We start from the raw sequence: 18,134 nt of genomic DNA on the forward strand, positions 1-18,134 counted from the left end.
ATAATTACAAAATTTACAGATTTTATGTAAAAAAAAGTTTTTGGTTGAAAACTGAAAATTATTTCAATTGCAATGTTTGTTAGATTTTAAATTAAGAATTGAATTAGTTAAAACAAGAATGAAACTTTTGCGTTTTTGGCAGCTCTTCTCTGTAATTGAAATGACCAACATAAACAAATTATAGTTCGTGTGCATAAAATCATTGTCATTGAAGTAATTTTCATTTCCGGTCACGACCCACTTTTTTTCTTTTCAAATTAAAAAAAAAGTTATAAAAGGAGATGAAATCAGTTTTCTTAATAATTGTAGGCTTAGATTTTGTTTTCTTTGCTGAATGACCAAAGAATTTTTATGTCAAGCATAGTTTTTATGTTAATTTGGCATATACCCAGAATTTTTTTTTGGGTAAGGGGATGGAAAGAAGTGGTGAGGGGGGGGGGACAGGTTAAAGACTCAAGTAAGGAAATGGTCTTTTCACCCAAGAATTGCTCGAAGTTACACTTCGAGCAATTCATCCCATTACATCCCATTTTTTTGTGGGGGGGGGGGGATGTCAACTTTAGTCCCAATGAGAATGGTCGTGCTTATTTCAAATTTTTCAAATTCAAATTAATTTATTTAACATAAAAAATACAAGCAAATTTACAGCAGCCATCTACAAAAACCCGAAGGTTTTGTTTACGATGGCTGCAAATCCATTATTATAAAGCTCTACATCCACATAACAACTATTTCTTTGCGTTGAAAAATCAGCATTTGAATTAAATCAACATAAAGGACATCTCCTACTCTAAAAGGATTACACTCTATAAATCGCAAGTGAGAAATATCACCCATCATCCTTACAACATCTACTCAAAAAAAAAAAAAAAAAAAAAAAAAAAAAAAAAAAAGCAACAACAGAGGTAAAAAGAAAAAAAAAATGAGATACATCTAACTAAATCAACTATGACAAAATCAATAAGTATCAACTAGGCTATAGAGCCGACGTGGTGCGCTTTGGCTGGGTAATTTCGCGAAAATGCGACCTTTGTCTGCCCAAGCATTTTTCATACCAAACATTATTCACATTCAAATTTCTTATCATTCAAATTATCACCCTAAAGGTAACGCTTCAATCTACTCTTGAGCTGGCTTACTCTATCAGCTTGTCTAATAGCATCCGGGAGGGAATTCCACACCCCGGTCCCGCAAAACGAAGCAGAAACGCAGCACGATGAGTATTCCGGAGCTCAGATGCAAGGTCATTCGCATTTCTAGTCTCATAACAGTGATAAGATGAATTAGCTTTACAAATTTCCCAAAATACCTTGTTTATGGCATAACTGTCATGCTGACACTGAAATGGGTATTTGCTGAATGAATTATTAACTTTCGTCGTGAATCATGCTTGCTCTACCAAGGAATCCAATATTTCCGTTTATTTGGAGAGTTATCAGAAGTAAAGGAGTTACTAGAAGTTTTTAAAAGAAAAAATTATTAAATTTGAGCACAAAGTATTAAATTTGAGCGACGAAATTTTTATAAGAGTCACAAAATTTAAGTTCACAGATACTATTGAATACTATCTTAAGCTCCTTATTATCTATGTTACTTTTAAGTGAGGGATTGCTGTCTAGAAGGATGCCAAGGGTACTAAATAATGACCAATTACGACCAACTACAGACTTGGCATAAAATCACCAATTCTAGAAAAAATAACAAAATTTGACTTGGAACAATTCACTGTTATCTTGACACCAACGGAGTAGATGCATTAAAGCCCTTACAATTCTGAATGTAACGCATTTCGTCTTCTTTATTAAATTTGCTACTAATGGCCGTTCACTGTTAGCTCCGAAAGCACTTAAATTAGGTTTGGGAGGTTGGATAATTAGAAAAGTATGAATTTTGAGCGTAATATACTTCTTCTCCTCAGTCGCTTTATAGTTAAGGTCAAGCATTTAAAAACAGCGGTATAATGTACATGACTTGGTTTTGTTTATTTACCTCGTAAATTGCTTAAATTAGTTTCGCGTTGGTAATAATTGAGTTCTGTTGATGAGAAAATACGATGAAACTTGTAAAGGCTGGTTCACAATGGGACTTTGCTTAATACCGAGATTTACCTAACGCTTATTTGAGCCAATCATTTTTCATAGCATTTTCTGATTGGCTGAAAAATTCTACGTACAATTCTGATTGGCTCAAATTTGCGCGAGCTAAATCTCTGAAATTATAAACTTTAAGCATGAATGAACCTTAAGTTAGTTGTTCCCTCCAGTTGATTTTGTGATAAGGACCTCAATAGTTATCTCGTACAATATAAACGGAACGCATAGGAAAGAGCACATTGTTAACAAACTTTCGTACAAATACGATATCGTCTGTCGTTAAGAGCATCTTTTATCATCAGCTAATACCAATCTGCTGAAACAGAGTGGGAATCACGTTGTATTTGTGAATGCTGCACGGTCTACGTTTGGTAGACCTTCTGGAGGCCTCGCCTGTATTTTGAAACGTAGTTCTTTTTCATCCGCGACGCCAGTGCTGTTCCACAGTGTAGAAAACATCTTGGCCATGCGAATTGCCGATCTGGTATTTATTAATGTATATTTTCCTTGTGATCGTTAATCTGTTCAGTCACTGAATAAGTTTGCTAAGATTTGTAGTGTTTTGAAAAAAGTGGCAGAATGTGCATCATCTTTTGCTGTCGCTGGGTATTTTAATGCTGATTTATTGAATTCAAACCTCCGGTCGGATATGGTTTTCCAGTCTTTTTCCGAGTTTAAGCTACTGGATAACAATCGTTCATGCTCATATATCCATGATTCTGGAAGTAATACTAATATAGACCACGTTCTTTATTCTCCAAATTTATCGGTTTCAATTGTTTCTGTTCACGAAACAGAAAGTGATATAAACCACCTACCAGTTTCCTTTTCGTTTGATATCTCTCTGTCACTAGATATTTCACGTGTGAATCGTAGATGGTTTACCAGGTGAAGTTGGAATACGGCTAATTGGCGCTCTACATTTCTACTCATACAGCTCTTTTGTCTTCTATAAAAGCTCCTTTTCAGCTGCATCAGGTTGGATCTAAATTTGTAAATGATAAGAATTTTTCGAACAAATATTATGTTGATATTATATCAAAATGAAGGAAGCTGAAATAGTGGCCGTTCCCGAGGAATGTGTAAAATTTAATACGCGGAAGCCTGAATTGTCGTGGGACCCAGGTCTGAAAACAGTGAAAAATAAAGCCAAATTTTGGCTGCGTATATGGGTTTCTTGCGGACGGCCTCTTAACGCCATAGTATTTGAGCTTAAACAGAAAACTAAGCTAGAGCATAAAAAGCATTTACGATCTGCAGAATCCAAACTTTGCAAGTTCCTGAAAAGTAATTTAGATTGAAAAAAGGTAGTTAATTCTGATAAAAATGATGATTTTTTTTCAACGAGTACCCCAATTAGCCCTGCTGATTGGTGCAAATATTACGATCAGATTTTTAGCACCGTAAACCATCTCGTTCATGCTACTTTTATGAAGCTTGTTAATTCTGCGCTTCCTACCTCACTCCGCCAGAACCAGTTCATTTCTCTTCAGTGGTACTAGCTATAAAGAAGCTTGAGTCAAGTTCTAATGATGGTGATGGCATAAGTGCCAAACACCTAAAGGTTGATTGTCCAGCTCTGGCCCAACATCTACAAATTCTTTTCCAAATGTGCTTATCTACCTCGGTAGTGCCTGAAAGTTTCTTGTGCGGAAGAGATACAACAATTTTGGAAAGAGGAAAAATTCCGACTGAGTGTGCATCTTACAGGCCAATAACGGTTTCCTGCAATATAAGTAAAATTTTCGAGTATCTTCTCCTCCCTTGATTTAACTCTTCCGCATATTTCGGTGAAAACCAGATCGGGTTTTCAGCTGGGGTAGGTTACCAGCTAGCACATCGAGTCCTGGCGAATGTTCATACTGAGGCGACTAAAAATGGATTCGAGCTACATTTATGCGCCTTGGATCTCTCCAAGGCCTTTGACACCGTTACCCATCCCCAAGCTATTTTTCCCTTTTTAGTCACGGTATTAACATTTCGGTAATTTTTCTTCTTACATGTTGGTATTCAAATTCTTTTTTCCGGATTAAAACGGACATGAGTGTTTCCGAAAGCAAAATTCCAGTGTGGTGTGCCGTCCTTTCTCCTTCTATTTTTAAATTTTGTATATCATCCGTTGTTTCTTCTATCCCATCCACTTTCATTCTTAATTCCGTTAAAATCTCTATCTTGCTTATGCAGATTATATTCTTTTGATCAGCATTACTAAAAAGGGGCTTTCCCAGTCTGTTTCAATAATAGCATCTAAACTTCATACCATTGGACTTTCTCTTAATCTTTCAAAGTGTGAATATCTCTCATTTAATAGTAATAATACGACCCTTCTTGTTTGGGGGTCTTTTCTTTCCCGTCGGTTCCTTCTTTCCGGTGGCTGGGTATCAACGTTAGTAAAACATTAAAATGTTTCCGAATGCTCGTTGTCTTGGAGTGCAAGGAGAAAATTCAGTTAAGTTATTCAAAAATTGTTGCAAATTGAGGTAAATACAATAGAAAACCTCTTGCTAAATTACATTTGATTTTTGCAGATTATTCGGTTTTGTTTCTGTCTGGAATTTATCCTATTTTCACCAAAAAGAATCAGATCAGTTCATTCATATTATTTCCGGTTTTCCCGCTTTGTATTGTATCTGCCTCCATGGTACGGAAATCGGAATCTCATGTCTGTTTACGGTCTTCCGGATATTGGGTCAAAGCTTACGGAACTTGCCGGCAAACTACCCCAGTCTACATATAAGTATCTGCCAGCCCACTGTGGCCTTACTCGTTTGTTGTAGTTTTGTTCTTTTTGTTGTTGTTTGAAGTGTGTATTTTTTCCGTGTTTTGTATCTTGAATGTTTTTCTTTTCTTTGGTTACTCTGCTCTTGTGAAGTTTTTAAATTGTATGTACTCATGTATGTAGTGTATTATCTACTTTTTTCGTTATTCTCCACAATTATCATTTTTGTATATGATGTGGGTTAAAAATAAATTATTATCGTTATTATAGCTACAGTTAAAATTTCTAGGATGTTGGCGGTCAGGATAAAATTCGACCTTTATGGCGGCATTATTACACTGGTACTCAGGGATTGATATTCGTTGTGGATTGTGCCGACAGAGACCGAGTGGACGAAGCGAAACAAGAATTATATCGTATTATCAACGACAGGGAAATGAAGGATGCTATCATTCTAGTTTTTGCGAACAAACAAGATCTTCCTGATGGTGAGCTTTTTTTCATCTATTTAAATTTACTTGTTTACTTATATAGATTTTTATTTAGTTGTTTCGATTTTATTTATTTATTTGTATTTCCTTTATTCAATGCATTTATATATCCCAGCTTTGTTGTGCTGTATAGTTTTGCAAAAATAATGCATGTGTTGCGCACTTGACGGCCAAAAAAAAGAGATCTTAGATTTATCACGGAACTGTTTTCCTCTTATCAGACGATGATGATATTATAATCCTTTTTTTCAATTTGTTTATGTGGTTCTGCTTTCAGTATAATAACAAAACCAAACAGATATTCTATGAGAGTTTTAAAAAACGATTTAAATCTATTAGAAAACTGATTTGGCTATAACTAAACTTTTGTCTGATCAGGCGATTTGATGATGTCATTATATTATATTTATTTTTTATTTGAATGTTCTGCGTTCAATATTAATACATACGGGAAAAAAAAGTCTTAAATTTTTCAGAAAACTGTTTGGGCTATAACTGAACGCCTTTTTTCTTTGATCAGACAAGTTGATGATAACGTAATTTTTTTTTTTTTTTTTTTATTACTTTTTTTTTAAAAACAATGATCAGAGAATTCACCTTTTTTATGTGTTTTCAACGTCAACTCTACGAAGTGCTCACCGATAAAGCTTGAACCTGTGTTGAACATGTGTATACTTGCTTTTGCACAAATCCCTGTTGACTAGGTGTAACCTTTGTAGTAATATTATCCTTTTTAGTAAAATTACGACTAGTATTCGACATTCAAACAAGGGTTTTCAAGTTACTTTACTTCCCATTCTACTCAATACTTAATATATAATTTATGTTAGCGAGGGCTAAAAATTTTTTATTGTAGATTTTGTATCAGAAGTCCAAAAGCTTAATTCTTTTTTCTCTCATTGTCTTAGATTTTTGAGGTTGTATTGGTGAATCCAAACCAGTATTATGCAGCTAACCCACTCCCCTCCCTTCCCATTGTGTAGGTAAGGTTTAGCAGAATTTGGTACGAATTGCAGTTGAAAAAGAAATAAGGGGCTTGAGCTTTTCTTCCAAAAACTTCTTGAAGTTTCCATTATTGGAAAAAAGACAACTTTTTCAGTCATGTTCAGTTGAAATGTCAACTTTACCAACCTAAAGTTAACATTTCAACTGAACATGTCGGTATTATCAAGATCAATGTTTTCGTTATGATGTTTTCCAGATTCCAGGGCTTTGTTAGTAGCGTCATAAATGCAAAGAGGTATGGAAGCTCTAAAATCGTGCCATTGAACTCTTAGAGAAGAATTTGATCTCGCAATCAGATTTGGCGTCAAGATTGAATATTGCCTGTTCCAAGTGACTGCCAATTGAAAAACCCTAAGCAGTACCTTAATTACCAAGGATTTGGGCATTTTGCAAAGAACTTTAAGAACTCTATGAAATGTAATAAATGTGCAGGCGATGTCACTACCGAGGAGCAAAATATGTTCAGCTCAGACTGTTAAATGGGCATTTGGGCATTTTGCAAAGAACTTTAAGAACTCTATGAAATGTAATAAATGTGCAGGCGATGTCACTACCGAGGAGCAAAATATGTTCAGCTCAGACTGTTAAATGCGCTAATTGCGGAGGGATCATCGTAGCAATAGCTTGGTGCGTCCGCGGCGTAAGAAGCACCTATCCACTCAAGAAACCTCAGGAAGATTGAATTTGTCTGCCTGTTTGTAATTTCTAGATCATACTGATATTTGAATCAGTTCTGTCATTGTTTACTGAAATATTAACTCTGTCTGTGACAAGCTTGGAGCTCTCGAAAGTTTTTTTTAGTAGTTAAGAGATGTGTGCAGCACTGAGCAGCTTCTGAGTGTTAATAATCTTTCACAGCCACAGTTCTCGCGTGATCATGTGTGATTTTGTCGGCTCGCCAATCTGACATCCGGTCGTCCGCCCAGTCGCGTAGCGATTCAATGAATAAGAAATTTTTCTTTGGCTTTCTTGAATCTTCCTATGTATATATTTCGGTTGGTTTTAGTTCGTTTGTTTTGGTGTGTGTGTGTGTGTGTATGCCGACAAACTACAGAAATTAGATCTCCTGTCGTAAGAATACTTGAAATGTCCTTTGTTGACATTTCAAGTTATATTCCAGCAAGTTCGCTGTTTAGACTTACTTATCAAGCAACGCCATGACGTTGCCTGATAGAAGTATCCAGTTCATCCGTAAGTGCCGCTGGATTCAGCAAGCAGGTTTCATGCCCAACAGATCCATGACCGAGCAGATATACACTATTCGCCAGGTCATCGAGGAAGCCCTTGAGTTCTAGCGTGCAGCATATATTGCCTTTGTTGACTTTAAAGCAGCTTTCGACTCGGTCGACCGTGAGTCTCTTTGGCGGATAATAGAACGAACAGGTCTCCCTCACAAATACTGCTGCCTATTCAGGGCGCTCTACACTGGTACAGAAAGCTCTGTCCAGGTAAATGGTCGCCGAAGCCCACTATTCGAAATAGGTACTGGAATAAGGCAAGGCTTTGTTGCTGCTCCTGGACTTATCAACGCGGTGATTGATTATATCATGGGTCGAACAACGAATCGGCTCCAATTCAGACTTAAATATGGCGATAGAGTCCTAGCCGATTGCGACTTTGCAGATGATATTGCCCTGATATACAATTCTGCAGCTGAACTCAAGGCAGCCCTCAATACACTGTCCAAAGAAGCCCTGAAAGTGGGACTACATGTTAGCTGGCAGAAAACAGAAATAATGATCATCGACGCGGCAGGTAATTCCGCCAACTTACTATCATTCAACGTATTAGGGCATGCTGTTGAAGTTGTCAAGTCTTTTGCGTACCTTGGATCTGGCGTCTCGGATAACGGCTCAATTGAAATGGAAGTCCAGGAGCACATCGCTAAACCCGCGTCTATTATGGCTCGATTACGCAGTTCCTTGTGGTAAAAGCCCCAAAAATTAGCCGAAAAACAAAGATTTGGATCTATATCACGACCGAAACGCAAGTCCTTCTCTACTTTGCTGAAACTTGGCCGGCTGGTGCTTCTGTTTGTGGTACCATAGGTGTGGCCCAAAGAAATTTACTAAGACAAATCGAAGGGATTAAATGGTTCGACTTCGTCTCAAACACCCGAATTCTGACACTACTGGATCAGACCCCCAAATCTCGTCAGCTCACCGTAAGAACCCTATGGTGATTCGGCCCCTTATTCACATGCCAGCAGAAGCATTCGCCAGCCCACTTTTCAATTTTGATCCACCTGAACATGGCTGGAAGCGCCCCCGTGGAATACCCCAGTTCAGATAGAGGGGCAGCCTTACCCAGTACCTCTCCATGATCGGTAGTGATCTCCAAGAAGCAATCACGCATGCAAGGACCGTTCGGAATGGTCTTTTATTCACGTCCATTAACGAGAACGTTCTCGGTTCTGATTTTTATTTGGCGGAGTTTGCTCCTTCTATCAACATCCCTGATTCTGTTTTTCTTCCTTTATCCAATATATATATATATACATATATATATATATATATATATATATATATATATATATATATATATATATATATATATATATATATATATATATATATATATATATATATATATATATATTTCTTTATTCCTAAATTCGCGGCGCCAGGTGCTGTTAAATATCTGATTTCCCGTTAGTCTTTTATCGCGAATTTTAGATGAATATTGAATCTTTTTTTTTAGAGTCAACAGGGAAACTTTGGGGTATAACTTCCTTAGGAAGATAATTCCAGATCGAAATGTAACGTCGAATGAAGCTGTTCTTTAAGTACTCTGTTCTTGGCTTGTCTGCCTCAAGATAATTAGACCGAGGTGTCTGCTTTGGTATCTGTCTTGTTGGTTGGACAATTGGAGGCACAATACGAGAAAGCTCTAGAGAAGGAGCTGAATTTAAGTACTTATCGAAAGCAGCCATCAACGCTACATCAAACCTCTTTCTAACAGACTGGAGAGAGTCGTGGGGAACAACTAAACCTGCCATATTAGCCCTTTTTGGGTCTTTGGAGTGGTTCCAGAAACGTTTTCCGAGTACCGGCATACAGCGGGCATCCATACTCTGTAATGGGTCTGATGCAAGACTTGTATAGTGGGATAAACGAGCTGAGCGGTAGAGGTTTTTGCTGCGACTGTTATCCCCAGCCTTCTTACGCAGGATGTTCTTGCCCTATCAAGGTGGGTGTTTCAAGAAAAATCTGTGGAAAATTGGATTCCATGAGGACGAAGTTCTTCGACTGTCTTTATAGCTTCGTTCAAGAAGATGAAGCTGGGGTGTATGCGTGGCACTTTTAATCGGGAGATCATCAGCACTTTTGTTTTCGATGCATTGAACCCGACCATCCAGGCATTAGAACACTTTTGAATTTTCAAAAGGTCTGTCGCTAGTGACAGGGAGGCTTTGATTTTTTTTTTTTTTTTATCACTATATATGCTGTGGTGTTATCGGCAAAGTGATGCAGAGTGCTCGCAAGGTTATCTCCATATCATTTATAGAAATAATGAAAAGCGTAGGTCCCAATATACAACCCTGGGCTACGCCTGCCTCTATTGGATATTCAAGAGAAGTGAAATCGTCAAGATTTTAATTTCTATCACCCTTAACGAATGTCTTCTGACACCATAAGCGTAAAGTTTTTTTCAGTAGGTAGTTAGCCCTGCAAAGGCAAAGAGATCCAAAATCCAGTGCATTCCTTGGAGGAGGAACGGAGCCAAAACACTTTGTCTATCCTCAGCATTGGAGGTGGTGCCCAGCATAGTCATTCGAGTTGGGAGACGTAAAAAAAGGGTGAAGTGTAAGACGTATAACTTTCAAAGTGCTAAACCTAAACACACATTTTGGTTTTGTGTTTGGGCTGATTGCGGCTATCCAAGATCTTGTAGTTTATTTCAGATCGTCAAACATACAAAGCATGTATTTAGAAAAACTGTCCAGTAATTGAAACGGCGTCAAATCAGTATCATTTCGTGGGACATAAAAAATAATCCCCAGATGTTGTGGCGCCACATGTCAAAGCTTACCTCGTCTTCTTCATCTGAGGCCAACCCGATTGATATGGGCTCTTGCGAGAGTCATTTCTCTTACTTTTTTCTGGTGATCCACCTATTCCTGACACAAAATTTGGCAATATACTTTTTGGCCATTTTGCAAAATTAAACCATGCTAGAAACTTTATCGCTGCTGCGCCGGCATATATTCAGGCACATATTCCTCGTCTAAAACCAGGCAAAGTATCAGGTTCTGATGTCGTGCAACCCCCAATATCTGATCTACGGGACGGTAAAAATGTTCGAACATTTTGTCTTCTTGTTCTATACCTGTTCGTTCAGCAGTATATACCTTTGCATACCAGTATATACCATAAAAAGTCAAAAAGTAAACTCTACGTTTGTACCATTGACATATCAATGGCCGTCGACTCTCCTCTTCACTTCCAAGCAATTTTGTCGCTAGAAGTGGCATCAGAAGACCTCAATGCGAATACGTTTGCAAGGTACTATTCGCGCTCGTGTGTGCTGTGGTGTTAAGCAAGGCTCTGTTCTTAAGTCCTGCAATATCGAATAATGCTGTCAGAGTTGTCACTCGTCAGGATCCACCATATTGAATTGAACCACGTATCGATGCATGTCACTTGTCATATGCCGACGACATTCTTCTCTTAGCTAATAATCTTGGTGCAGTCCTGAAAGCTGTTGATGGTGCTTGCTCTGGACTGAATGAAATAGGTCTCTCCATTGCTACTTCAAAACCATGTTTCTTGTATTTGGACCAGAGACCGCATCTACCGATGCAATCCAAGTTGGCCCAGTTACAATCTCATCTTCCAGTTCACTTAAGCATTTAAGCCTTCTATTTGGAATATAAATTAGATCCACAAGAGATTTTGTAACTGATTCTTCGGAGGAAAAGCGAATTAAATCTTATGGGCCCCTCTCCAGGCCAGGGTAAAGGGACAATTCGATAAGACATCTTTTGGTAGGATTTGTGGTGTTTTTTTGCACCACTTGTGGTGTTTTGACACCTTTTTTGAAAATTTTCTCCGCCTCTGATAAGCTTTAAATTCGATCGTTGTTCTTTGAGTTCTGCAAGTATTCTCTCGCTATCCCTATTTGAACTTGTAATGGTTAAGTTTTCCAACGGTATAGTGTTTTGAAGATTTTTCATGAACTGTCGCTTAGGTTTGCTGACTGCTGCAACAGAATTGTCGATGTTCCGTTGATGTGTCTTCTTTTAAATGCCTGGTGTCGTAAGTCACGAAACGTTATAATATCTGACCCATGTTGAGTGAGTGGTTAAAAGTTAAAGTTGTCAATACTTGTGTTTAATTTTGTCGGTGCCCTTTCCATTTCTTTTTTTTTGCTCATGCTCCTCTTAGTGCATTATTGTTATGCACAGAGGGCACCAATAAATTATTATGTAAGGTAACAATATTACTGTTTTTTTTTGGTCTATTTTCGACAAAAGCCAGAATTTTGTTACCAAGAATTTGGGTTCAAATAAAGTCGTTTTGGGCAACAACTCAAGTCAAGAGATTCAACGAATCTTGACACTCTCGCCGAGTCATCCAAATTTCCGCTACCCATACAATGGGTTTAGAATGACCCCCCTTCATTTTTGAGTACTTTATACTCCACCCATTTTACTCTCGATGCACATTTTACTCCCTCTTCAACATTCTCTGAAGGTTTTAATTTGATCTACCCAGCCATTCCCGAGATTGTATAGATGATTCATTTTGAATTTTTTTGGAACAAAACATCTTTAGATTTATTTTGGCATGCCTGTGGTTTCTGGGGTTCCTGTTGTTTCAGCGCACCTTTGGGAAATTCTCCGAAATCTTGGTCTAGCCAGTAATCTCTTAAGAGTTTCAAGCTGATCGAACAACTAAGACCGAACATGCCCGCAGTTTCTACTAAAAATAACTGTGAAAAGGGGGTTATTCATATAATTTAGGACCATTGTTCCTAGGACTGTGGGGGTCATGCTGACCCTGGAGGAATACTCAAAAGGAATTTTGTCTATGTTAAACATTTTGGTGCAATATCATTGGGGTTATGGTGGTGCTTGAGGATAAAAACAGACATGGGAGAGTTTTTTTTTACGTAAAAAATAAATAGTTCCCGTATAATAGTTCCCGTAAGAAAAATAAATCTATCAACTAATCTAAAACCCATCTATCAAAAAACGAGTCGATATTTCAATTTATCCATTACTGTCGAAGGTTTATAAGGTTATGTAAATTCAACTTAAGGGTAAGTTATGGTGGCAAAACATTGCCAGCGTATTGAGAAACATTTCACTTTAAATCCGCTGATAATCCCATACACAGGGCTGTCCTCTCCCAAAACCTAGTATCTAAATTAAAATTCAATTTTAATTAAGTATTTTATGTTTAAGTTTGAAGCTAACCAGCTATACTTTTTGAGGCACGTCCTAGTATCTATAAAGGTAACAAAACAGACTTCACTGGTCTTCAACTGTCAAAAAGCTTTTTCAGAAAAGCTTATTTACAAAAATTAGCATCTACGATGACAGACAATAGAGCGGTACGGACAGGAAGAAAACGAACTTCAGGAAACCTAACAAAAATCGGTATCTACATCTATTTGTTTTTGAGAGAAGAGGGCAAACTGTTTTCCTCCAGTTTGCACTAAGCAGTATATGCAAAGGGATATTGTGTCATTTGTTGTTAGTCATTATGTTATTTCTGTTTTCATTATTTTTTACATTTGTATTATGTTTTATTTATAACTTATTTTTATTTTTAACTCGTTTTCATATTGTTAATTTTTTTTTGCTTTTGCTAATTTTGCTTTTGAAAACCATGCATAATGTGTATTTTATTTTTGACTTTATATTGTAAGGAGGAACACGTAAATCCAGTGAAATAAATAAGACATTATTTTTAATTATTTATAATAGTTGTAGCGTTTTTGTTTTTTTATTGTATTTGTTACACATCTGTGTTACTCTATTTTTTTAATTTATTTGTAACGTACCTGCGTTACTGTATTTGACATATCTATTTTGGTTGCTACAACATCATACTTTAATGGTACAAAAAACCTTAAGGGGAGCACAGGTTGAAATGCCTTTTTGTTTTAGCAATGAAGCCACATGAGATACAAGAAAAGTTGGGTTTAACACGTATTCGTGATAGGAACTGGTACATTCAACCAGCGTGTGCAACAACCGGTGATGGTCTTTATGAAGGTCTTACGTGGCTCATATCCAATCACAAGTCATAACAATTTAATAAATTTTATAGAGAAAACGCTTTTTGTGAATTGTGAAAAGTGCTATTCTTTAGACTCCGGAACTTGAGATTATACTTGTTGACTATATATAGAAATTGCTGTGTTTATAAGATAATAGCGATGAGAATATTTAAACAGTACAAAGTGTGCACAGGATTTGTACTGCCATAGGATGCGCGAATGTGCCGTTTTTTCTTTATGTGCTGCAGAGCTTATACTCCTTTAGGTGGAGTTGCTTATTTTGACCCTGGTCTGAGTCGCTTTGTTATATGTGCTCCTTTTATCCAGTTTGTTGTTTTTATTTCCATAATTTCCCTTTCCTCTTTAGTTCACCCTACATTCCAGTTGGTTTTTCATTTCCCCTTATTTATTTACCTCAGAATAAGTTTGGAATACTGTTGGTACTTTTTGGAAAAAGTTTTGTATTTTTGAAATATTAAAAGAAGTATTTAAGTTTTATTTTGAAGATATATCTAGCCTTATTTACAGTTCAATGTTTTTCGACGAGAATAGAATATTAAAAACAACGAAATATGGAAAAAAACGTGCAAAAATTAGTATTCGATTTTAGATAATTTTTATGGGTGGATCTTTAATGTGATAATTGGATCAAAATTGAGGATGTTCAGGCCAGTTAATTAAAATAGCATTATGAAATCCGTATGTTCGGGAATTTTCTTGTTTAATAAATCCTTTTTCAAAGAGTAAGCGAAAGTTATAAGAAAACTCACGCCAGTGTTGAAAGAAAAATCGCTAATGAAATCTATGATTTGGCAAACTTTTTGACCCAAAAATGCTGTATATTTTTCTTTTCATGTACTTTAACTTGTAGAGGAGGGTAGGTAAAAGCAGAATTCTGTCCCCAACAGGCCTACTAGCATAAACTTGACAAACCTACTTAACCTACAAAGGTTTTCCTAAGCTAACCTAGACCTACTTTGTTCAAGCTGGATTTTCACCTTGAAATTACCTTAAACCTTAGATCATCCTACGTCGCCAGGGGCGCCTAGGGCATCAGTGAATATTCGCCAATCGGGTCTGAGATGAGCCGCTGCGTATACATCTTCCCAATCTGGTTGGAGAGAGGCATTCAGGCGGCATAGGTCACTGTTTTAGGTTCGCCTCAATGTGTTTCGAGGTCTCCCTCACTTCCGGCTTCCAACTGACTGCCACTCAAGTGTAGACTTCGGGATTCGATGGGTTTCCATTCTTAAAACGTGTCCGAGCTGCCTCCATCTACGGGATCTGATGGTGTCGGCTATTAGTGGTTGATTGGTGATTCTCCGAATGGTATCGTTTGAGATCCTTTCCGACCAATGTATATTTCAGAATCCTCCTGAGGCAATTGTTCTCAAAAACAAGAATCTTCTTTTCTTGTTGAATGTTTAAGTGCCAAGTCTCAGGGGCATACAGGAGGACTGGTAAAACGTTACTGTTGAGTAAGCACAACTTCGGGCGATTTGAATAATTCCTGGATTTCCAGATTCTTTTCAGTTGATTGAAGGCTGCGTTAGCTTGTCCTATTCTAGTTATGACTTCTTTTGTGGTAGATCCAGTATTCTCTATGATGCTGCCCAAATACTTAAACTCAATAGCTTGTTCAATTTCCTCACCAGCACATGTGATATGTAGGGGCGAATTGGATGTTGCCATGGTTTTTGTCTTTCCTGCATTTATTTTAAGACCAAGCTGGCTGGCTTTCACACTGACCCTGTGAATGAAGTACTGCAAACGTTGCTTGCAACCCTGAACTAATGTTATGTCATCTGCAAAATCTAAATCACTGACTGTTACACCGGACGAAAATTCAATGCCATCTGTTGTTGTGTTGTGAAGGGTGTAGTCAATAGCTATTATAAAGAGCAGTGGTGACAACACGCATCCCTGTTTAACCCAGATAAGATTCTAAAGTATCTTGTAAGTCGATGAAAGCCATGTATATTTTGGACCGCCACTCTTGACTTTCCTCTGTGAGCATGCGTAAAGTGAAAATAAAATCTACTCAGTAATGTCCTGCACAGAACCCATACTGTTCATCTCTAAGGTCTTTATCTAGTTCGGTCTGTATTCTTTCCAAAATAACATGACAAAGCACTTTTCCGGAAACTGATAGTAAGCTGATTCCTCGCCAGTTTCCAGGAACAGTAGCATCACCCCTTTTGAAAAGTCTGCCGAGTAAACTACTCTTCCATTCAGGTGGTACTTCTCTATTCTCGCAAATTTTGGTAAAGAAATTGACCCAGTGTTAGATTTGTCTTGGGATTGATGCCTTAATCAACTCTGCGGTTATTCGGTCTTCACCTGGCGATTTTCTGTTTTTCAATTTCCTTGCTGCAGTACTTATCTCCATAATACTTGGTGGCTCATCACTGATATTCAGGGAAAAAAATGGTATCGTTGGGATATTCAGGGGGTTTTCTTGTGGAGGTCTATTCAGAATTTTCTCGAAGTGTGACACCCATATTTCATTTGCAACCTCTGGCTCTGTCTGTAAAGCACCGGAAGGGTTTGTAACGGGGCCTTCTTGGAAGCGTTTCTTTCCAACTATTTCGTTTGTTATCCTATAAAGAGCTCTAGAGTCGCCTCTTTTGGCAACTTCTTCTGCAAGTTTTGCCTTCATTCAATTTGACAACGGTGGTCATTTCTTGCGCTTTTTTTGACCGCTTTGTCTGCTTCTCTGTAACTGTAACTTTTAAAGATCATTTGGCTTGGTACTTGATTCTGAAGAAGGATTTGTTTTATACATTTTCTTTTCTCTATGAGGGCCCATGTCTTGTCTGAAAGCCACTGACCTTTCGGGCTCTTTCTGTAGTCAAGAATTTATGAGGCAGACAATTGAAAACAAGTCTTCATGTCCTTCCACATGTGTTCTTGATCTAACTGTTCTGGTTGAGAGAGAGCTTGAAAGCGATTCGAAAGTTCTACCACAAAATCGTGCTTCAATGTTTTGTCTAGCAGCTTGTCTGAGTCAAAAAGAGGGTCGGGACGAGGAGTCTTCTTTGTATTTCTCCTCAACTTGATTTTAAATTTTGCCATCATAAGTGAGTGGTCAGATCCTACATCAGCGCCTCTATACGATCGTACATCAATGGGGCTTGAGCGCCACTTACGGCTAACCAAACAATGGTGTATTTGATGTTTAGTTAAACCATCAGCGGAGGTCCAAGAATATTTGTGGATGTCAAAATGAGCAAATAAGCTCCCACCAACAATTAAATCATTGGCTGCTGCAAAATCAACGAGTAATTCACCATTCTCATTTCGGTCTCCAAGCCCATGGTTTCCTAGTACTTGGGGCAATAATCACGGTCGTTTCCAATCTTTGCATTAAAGTCTCCAATGACGCATGTATATTGTTAGTTACCCCTTGTAAGGTTCTATAAAATTGGTTTTTTACCTCTTCATTTGCTTCATTGGTTGGGGCATAGCAAACTACCACAGACAGCTTGGCATGCAATCCAGTAAATCTAGCAGTGAGGATTCTGGCTGAGATTGGGGACCATTTGATCATGGCCTTTTTGGCTTCTTTTGTCATGATGAGAGGAACTCCTTGTTCTCTTCGTGAATTGGTTCCACTGAAAATAGTGTTGTAACTATTTGGTAGTTGATTTGATTCCGCACCTGTCCATCTCACTTCCGATAAAGCAACTAAGTCTAGATTATTTCCAACCATTTCATTTACTACTTGTTTAGTTTTTGACGCTTCGGCCATTTTTCGGACATTCCGAAACCCAAACCTGAGAGTATTTTTCCCAGTCAGAAATCTTGTCCGGGGACAGGCAGTCGTCGTCGTTGAGTCGATATAAGATCCGAGGCTTTGTTTCTTTGATGTTTCTGTTGCGTATAGTCTTCTTACGGGTGTGGGTTGTAGGCCCACAGCCCAGCCCTCCCGCTTTATTTTGGCTTGAAACAGGCTGCAGTAATAGACAGGCTACTCCTGCAGGCGCGGTTAAAATAGTTCCTGAAAATAAAAAATGTTGATTAGTTATCGCTCATAGAGAAACTTCAGCTTTAATCCTATTAAATTGTAGATAAATCATGTCAAATATCCAACTTTCTTTGAAATTGACACTACCCTGAAATTGACACTACCACAGAGTCAGACCCTATACTTAGGTGGTGCTAGTATTTTTTAGTCGCCTTCGCTGAAGATCCAATTCTTACGAGGTTTTTTCTTTGTCTTATTCCTTGAAACTTCTAGTTGGCAAAACATAATAAACTTAAACTGTTCGATACCCCCCCCCCCCCCTGCTTCCTGATATTACGCTTCAAATGAAATTCTACCTTTGAATTTCATGTGTGTTTTTTTATACATTTTTTTTTTCAAAGGAGGGGCCCCAACTTTTACTTTATTGAAAATCGAAGTTAGATTTCACAATAATAAAAGATATTAAAAGAAAAAGGTTACAAAGCAGATGTTCTTATCTGAATGTAGGGAACTGAGAACAATGTACAAAGCTAAATTGAAAACCACCTTAAAGGGATTAAAAATTACAAATTCTCCCTGTTAGTGGCCGACTTATTTTTACAGGGGTATTTGTCTTAAGAGCCTAATTC

The 18,134-nt window shown here is 37.7% G+C and overlaps 3 protein-coding genes across 3 annotated transcripts in view; 1 reads left to right on the forward strand and 2 right to left on the reverse strand.

Annotated features, from left to right (window-relative positions):
• Arf6 (ADP-ribosylation factor 6) overlaps window positions 1-13,568 on the forward strand; it is a 50,068-nt gene extending 36,500 nt beyond the window's left edge. The window contains exons 3-4 of the mRNA XM_089093638.1: window positions 5,102-5,300; window positions 13,426-13,568. Of these exons, the coding sequence (XP_088949764.1) occupies window positions 5,102-5,300; window positions 13,426-13,568 (342 nt within the window). The remainder of the gene's footprint in view (window positions 1-5,101; window positions 5,301-13,425) is intronic.
• A 1,245-nt stretch (window positions 13,569-14,813) lies between these two features.
• Window positions 14,814-15,230, reverse strand: LOC148949645 (uncharacterized). The gene has a single exon (XM_089092744.1). The coding sequence runs from the start codon at window positions 15,228-15,230 to the stop codon at window positions 14,814-14,816; it is 417 nt and encodes a 138-aa protein (XP_088948870.1).
• A 1,603-nt stretch (window positions 15,231-16,833) lies between these two features.
• LOC148949646 (protein CFDP2-like) lies at window positions 16,834-17,289 on the reverse strand. The gene has a single exon (XM_089092745.1). The coding sequence runs from the start codon at window positions 17,287-17,289 to the stop codon at window positions 16,834-16,836; it is 456 nt and encodes a 151-aa protein (XP_088948871.1).
• Window positions 17,290-18,134: the final 845 nt, after the last annotated feature.

Source organism: Artemia sp. Qi Xiang Cuo, chromosome 8 (genome assembly GCF_049724085.1).
Source record: "Artemia sp. Qi Xiang Cuo chromosome 8, ASM4972408v1, whole genome shotgun sequence".
In the NCBI taxonomy this organism is placed as follows: Eukaryota; Metazoa; Arthropoda; class Branchiopoda; order Anostraca; family Artemiidae; genus Artemia; species Artemia sp. Qi Xiang Cuo.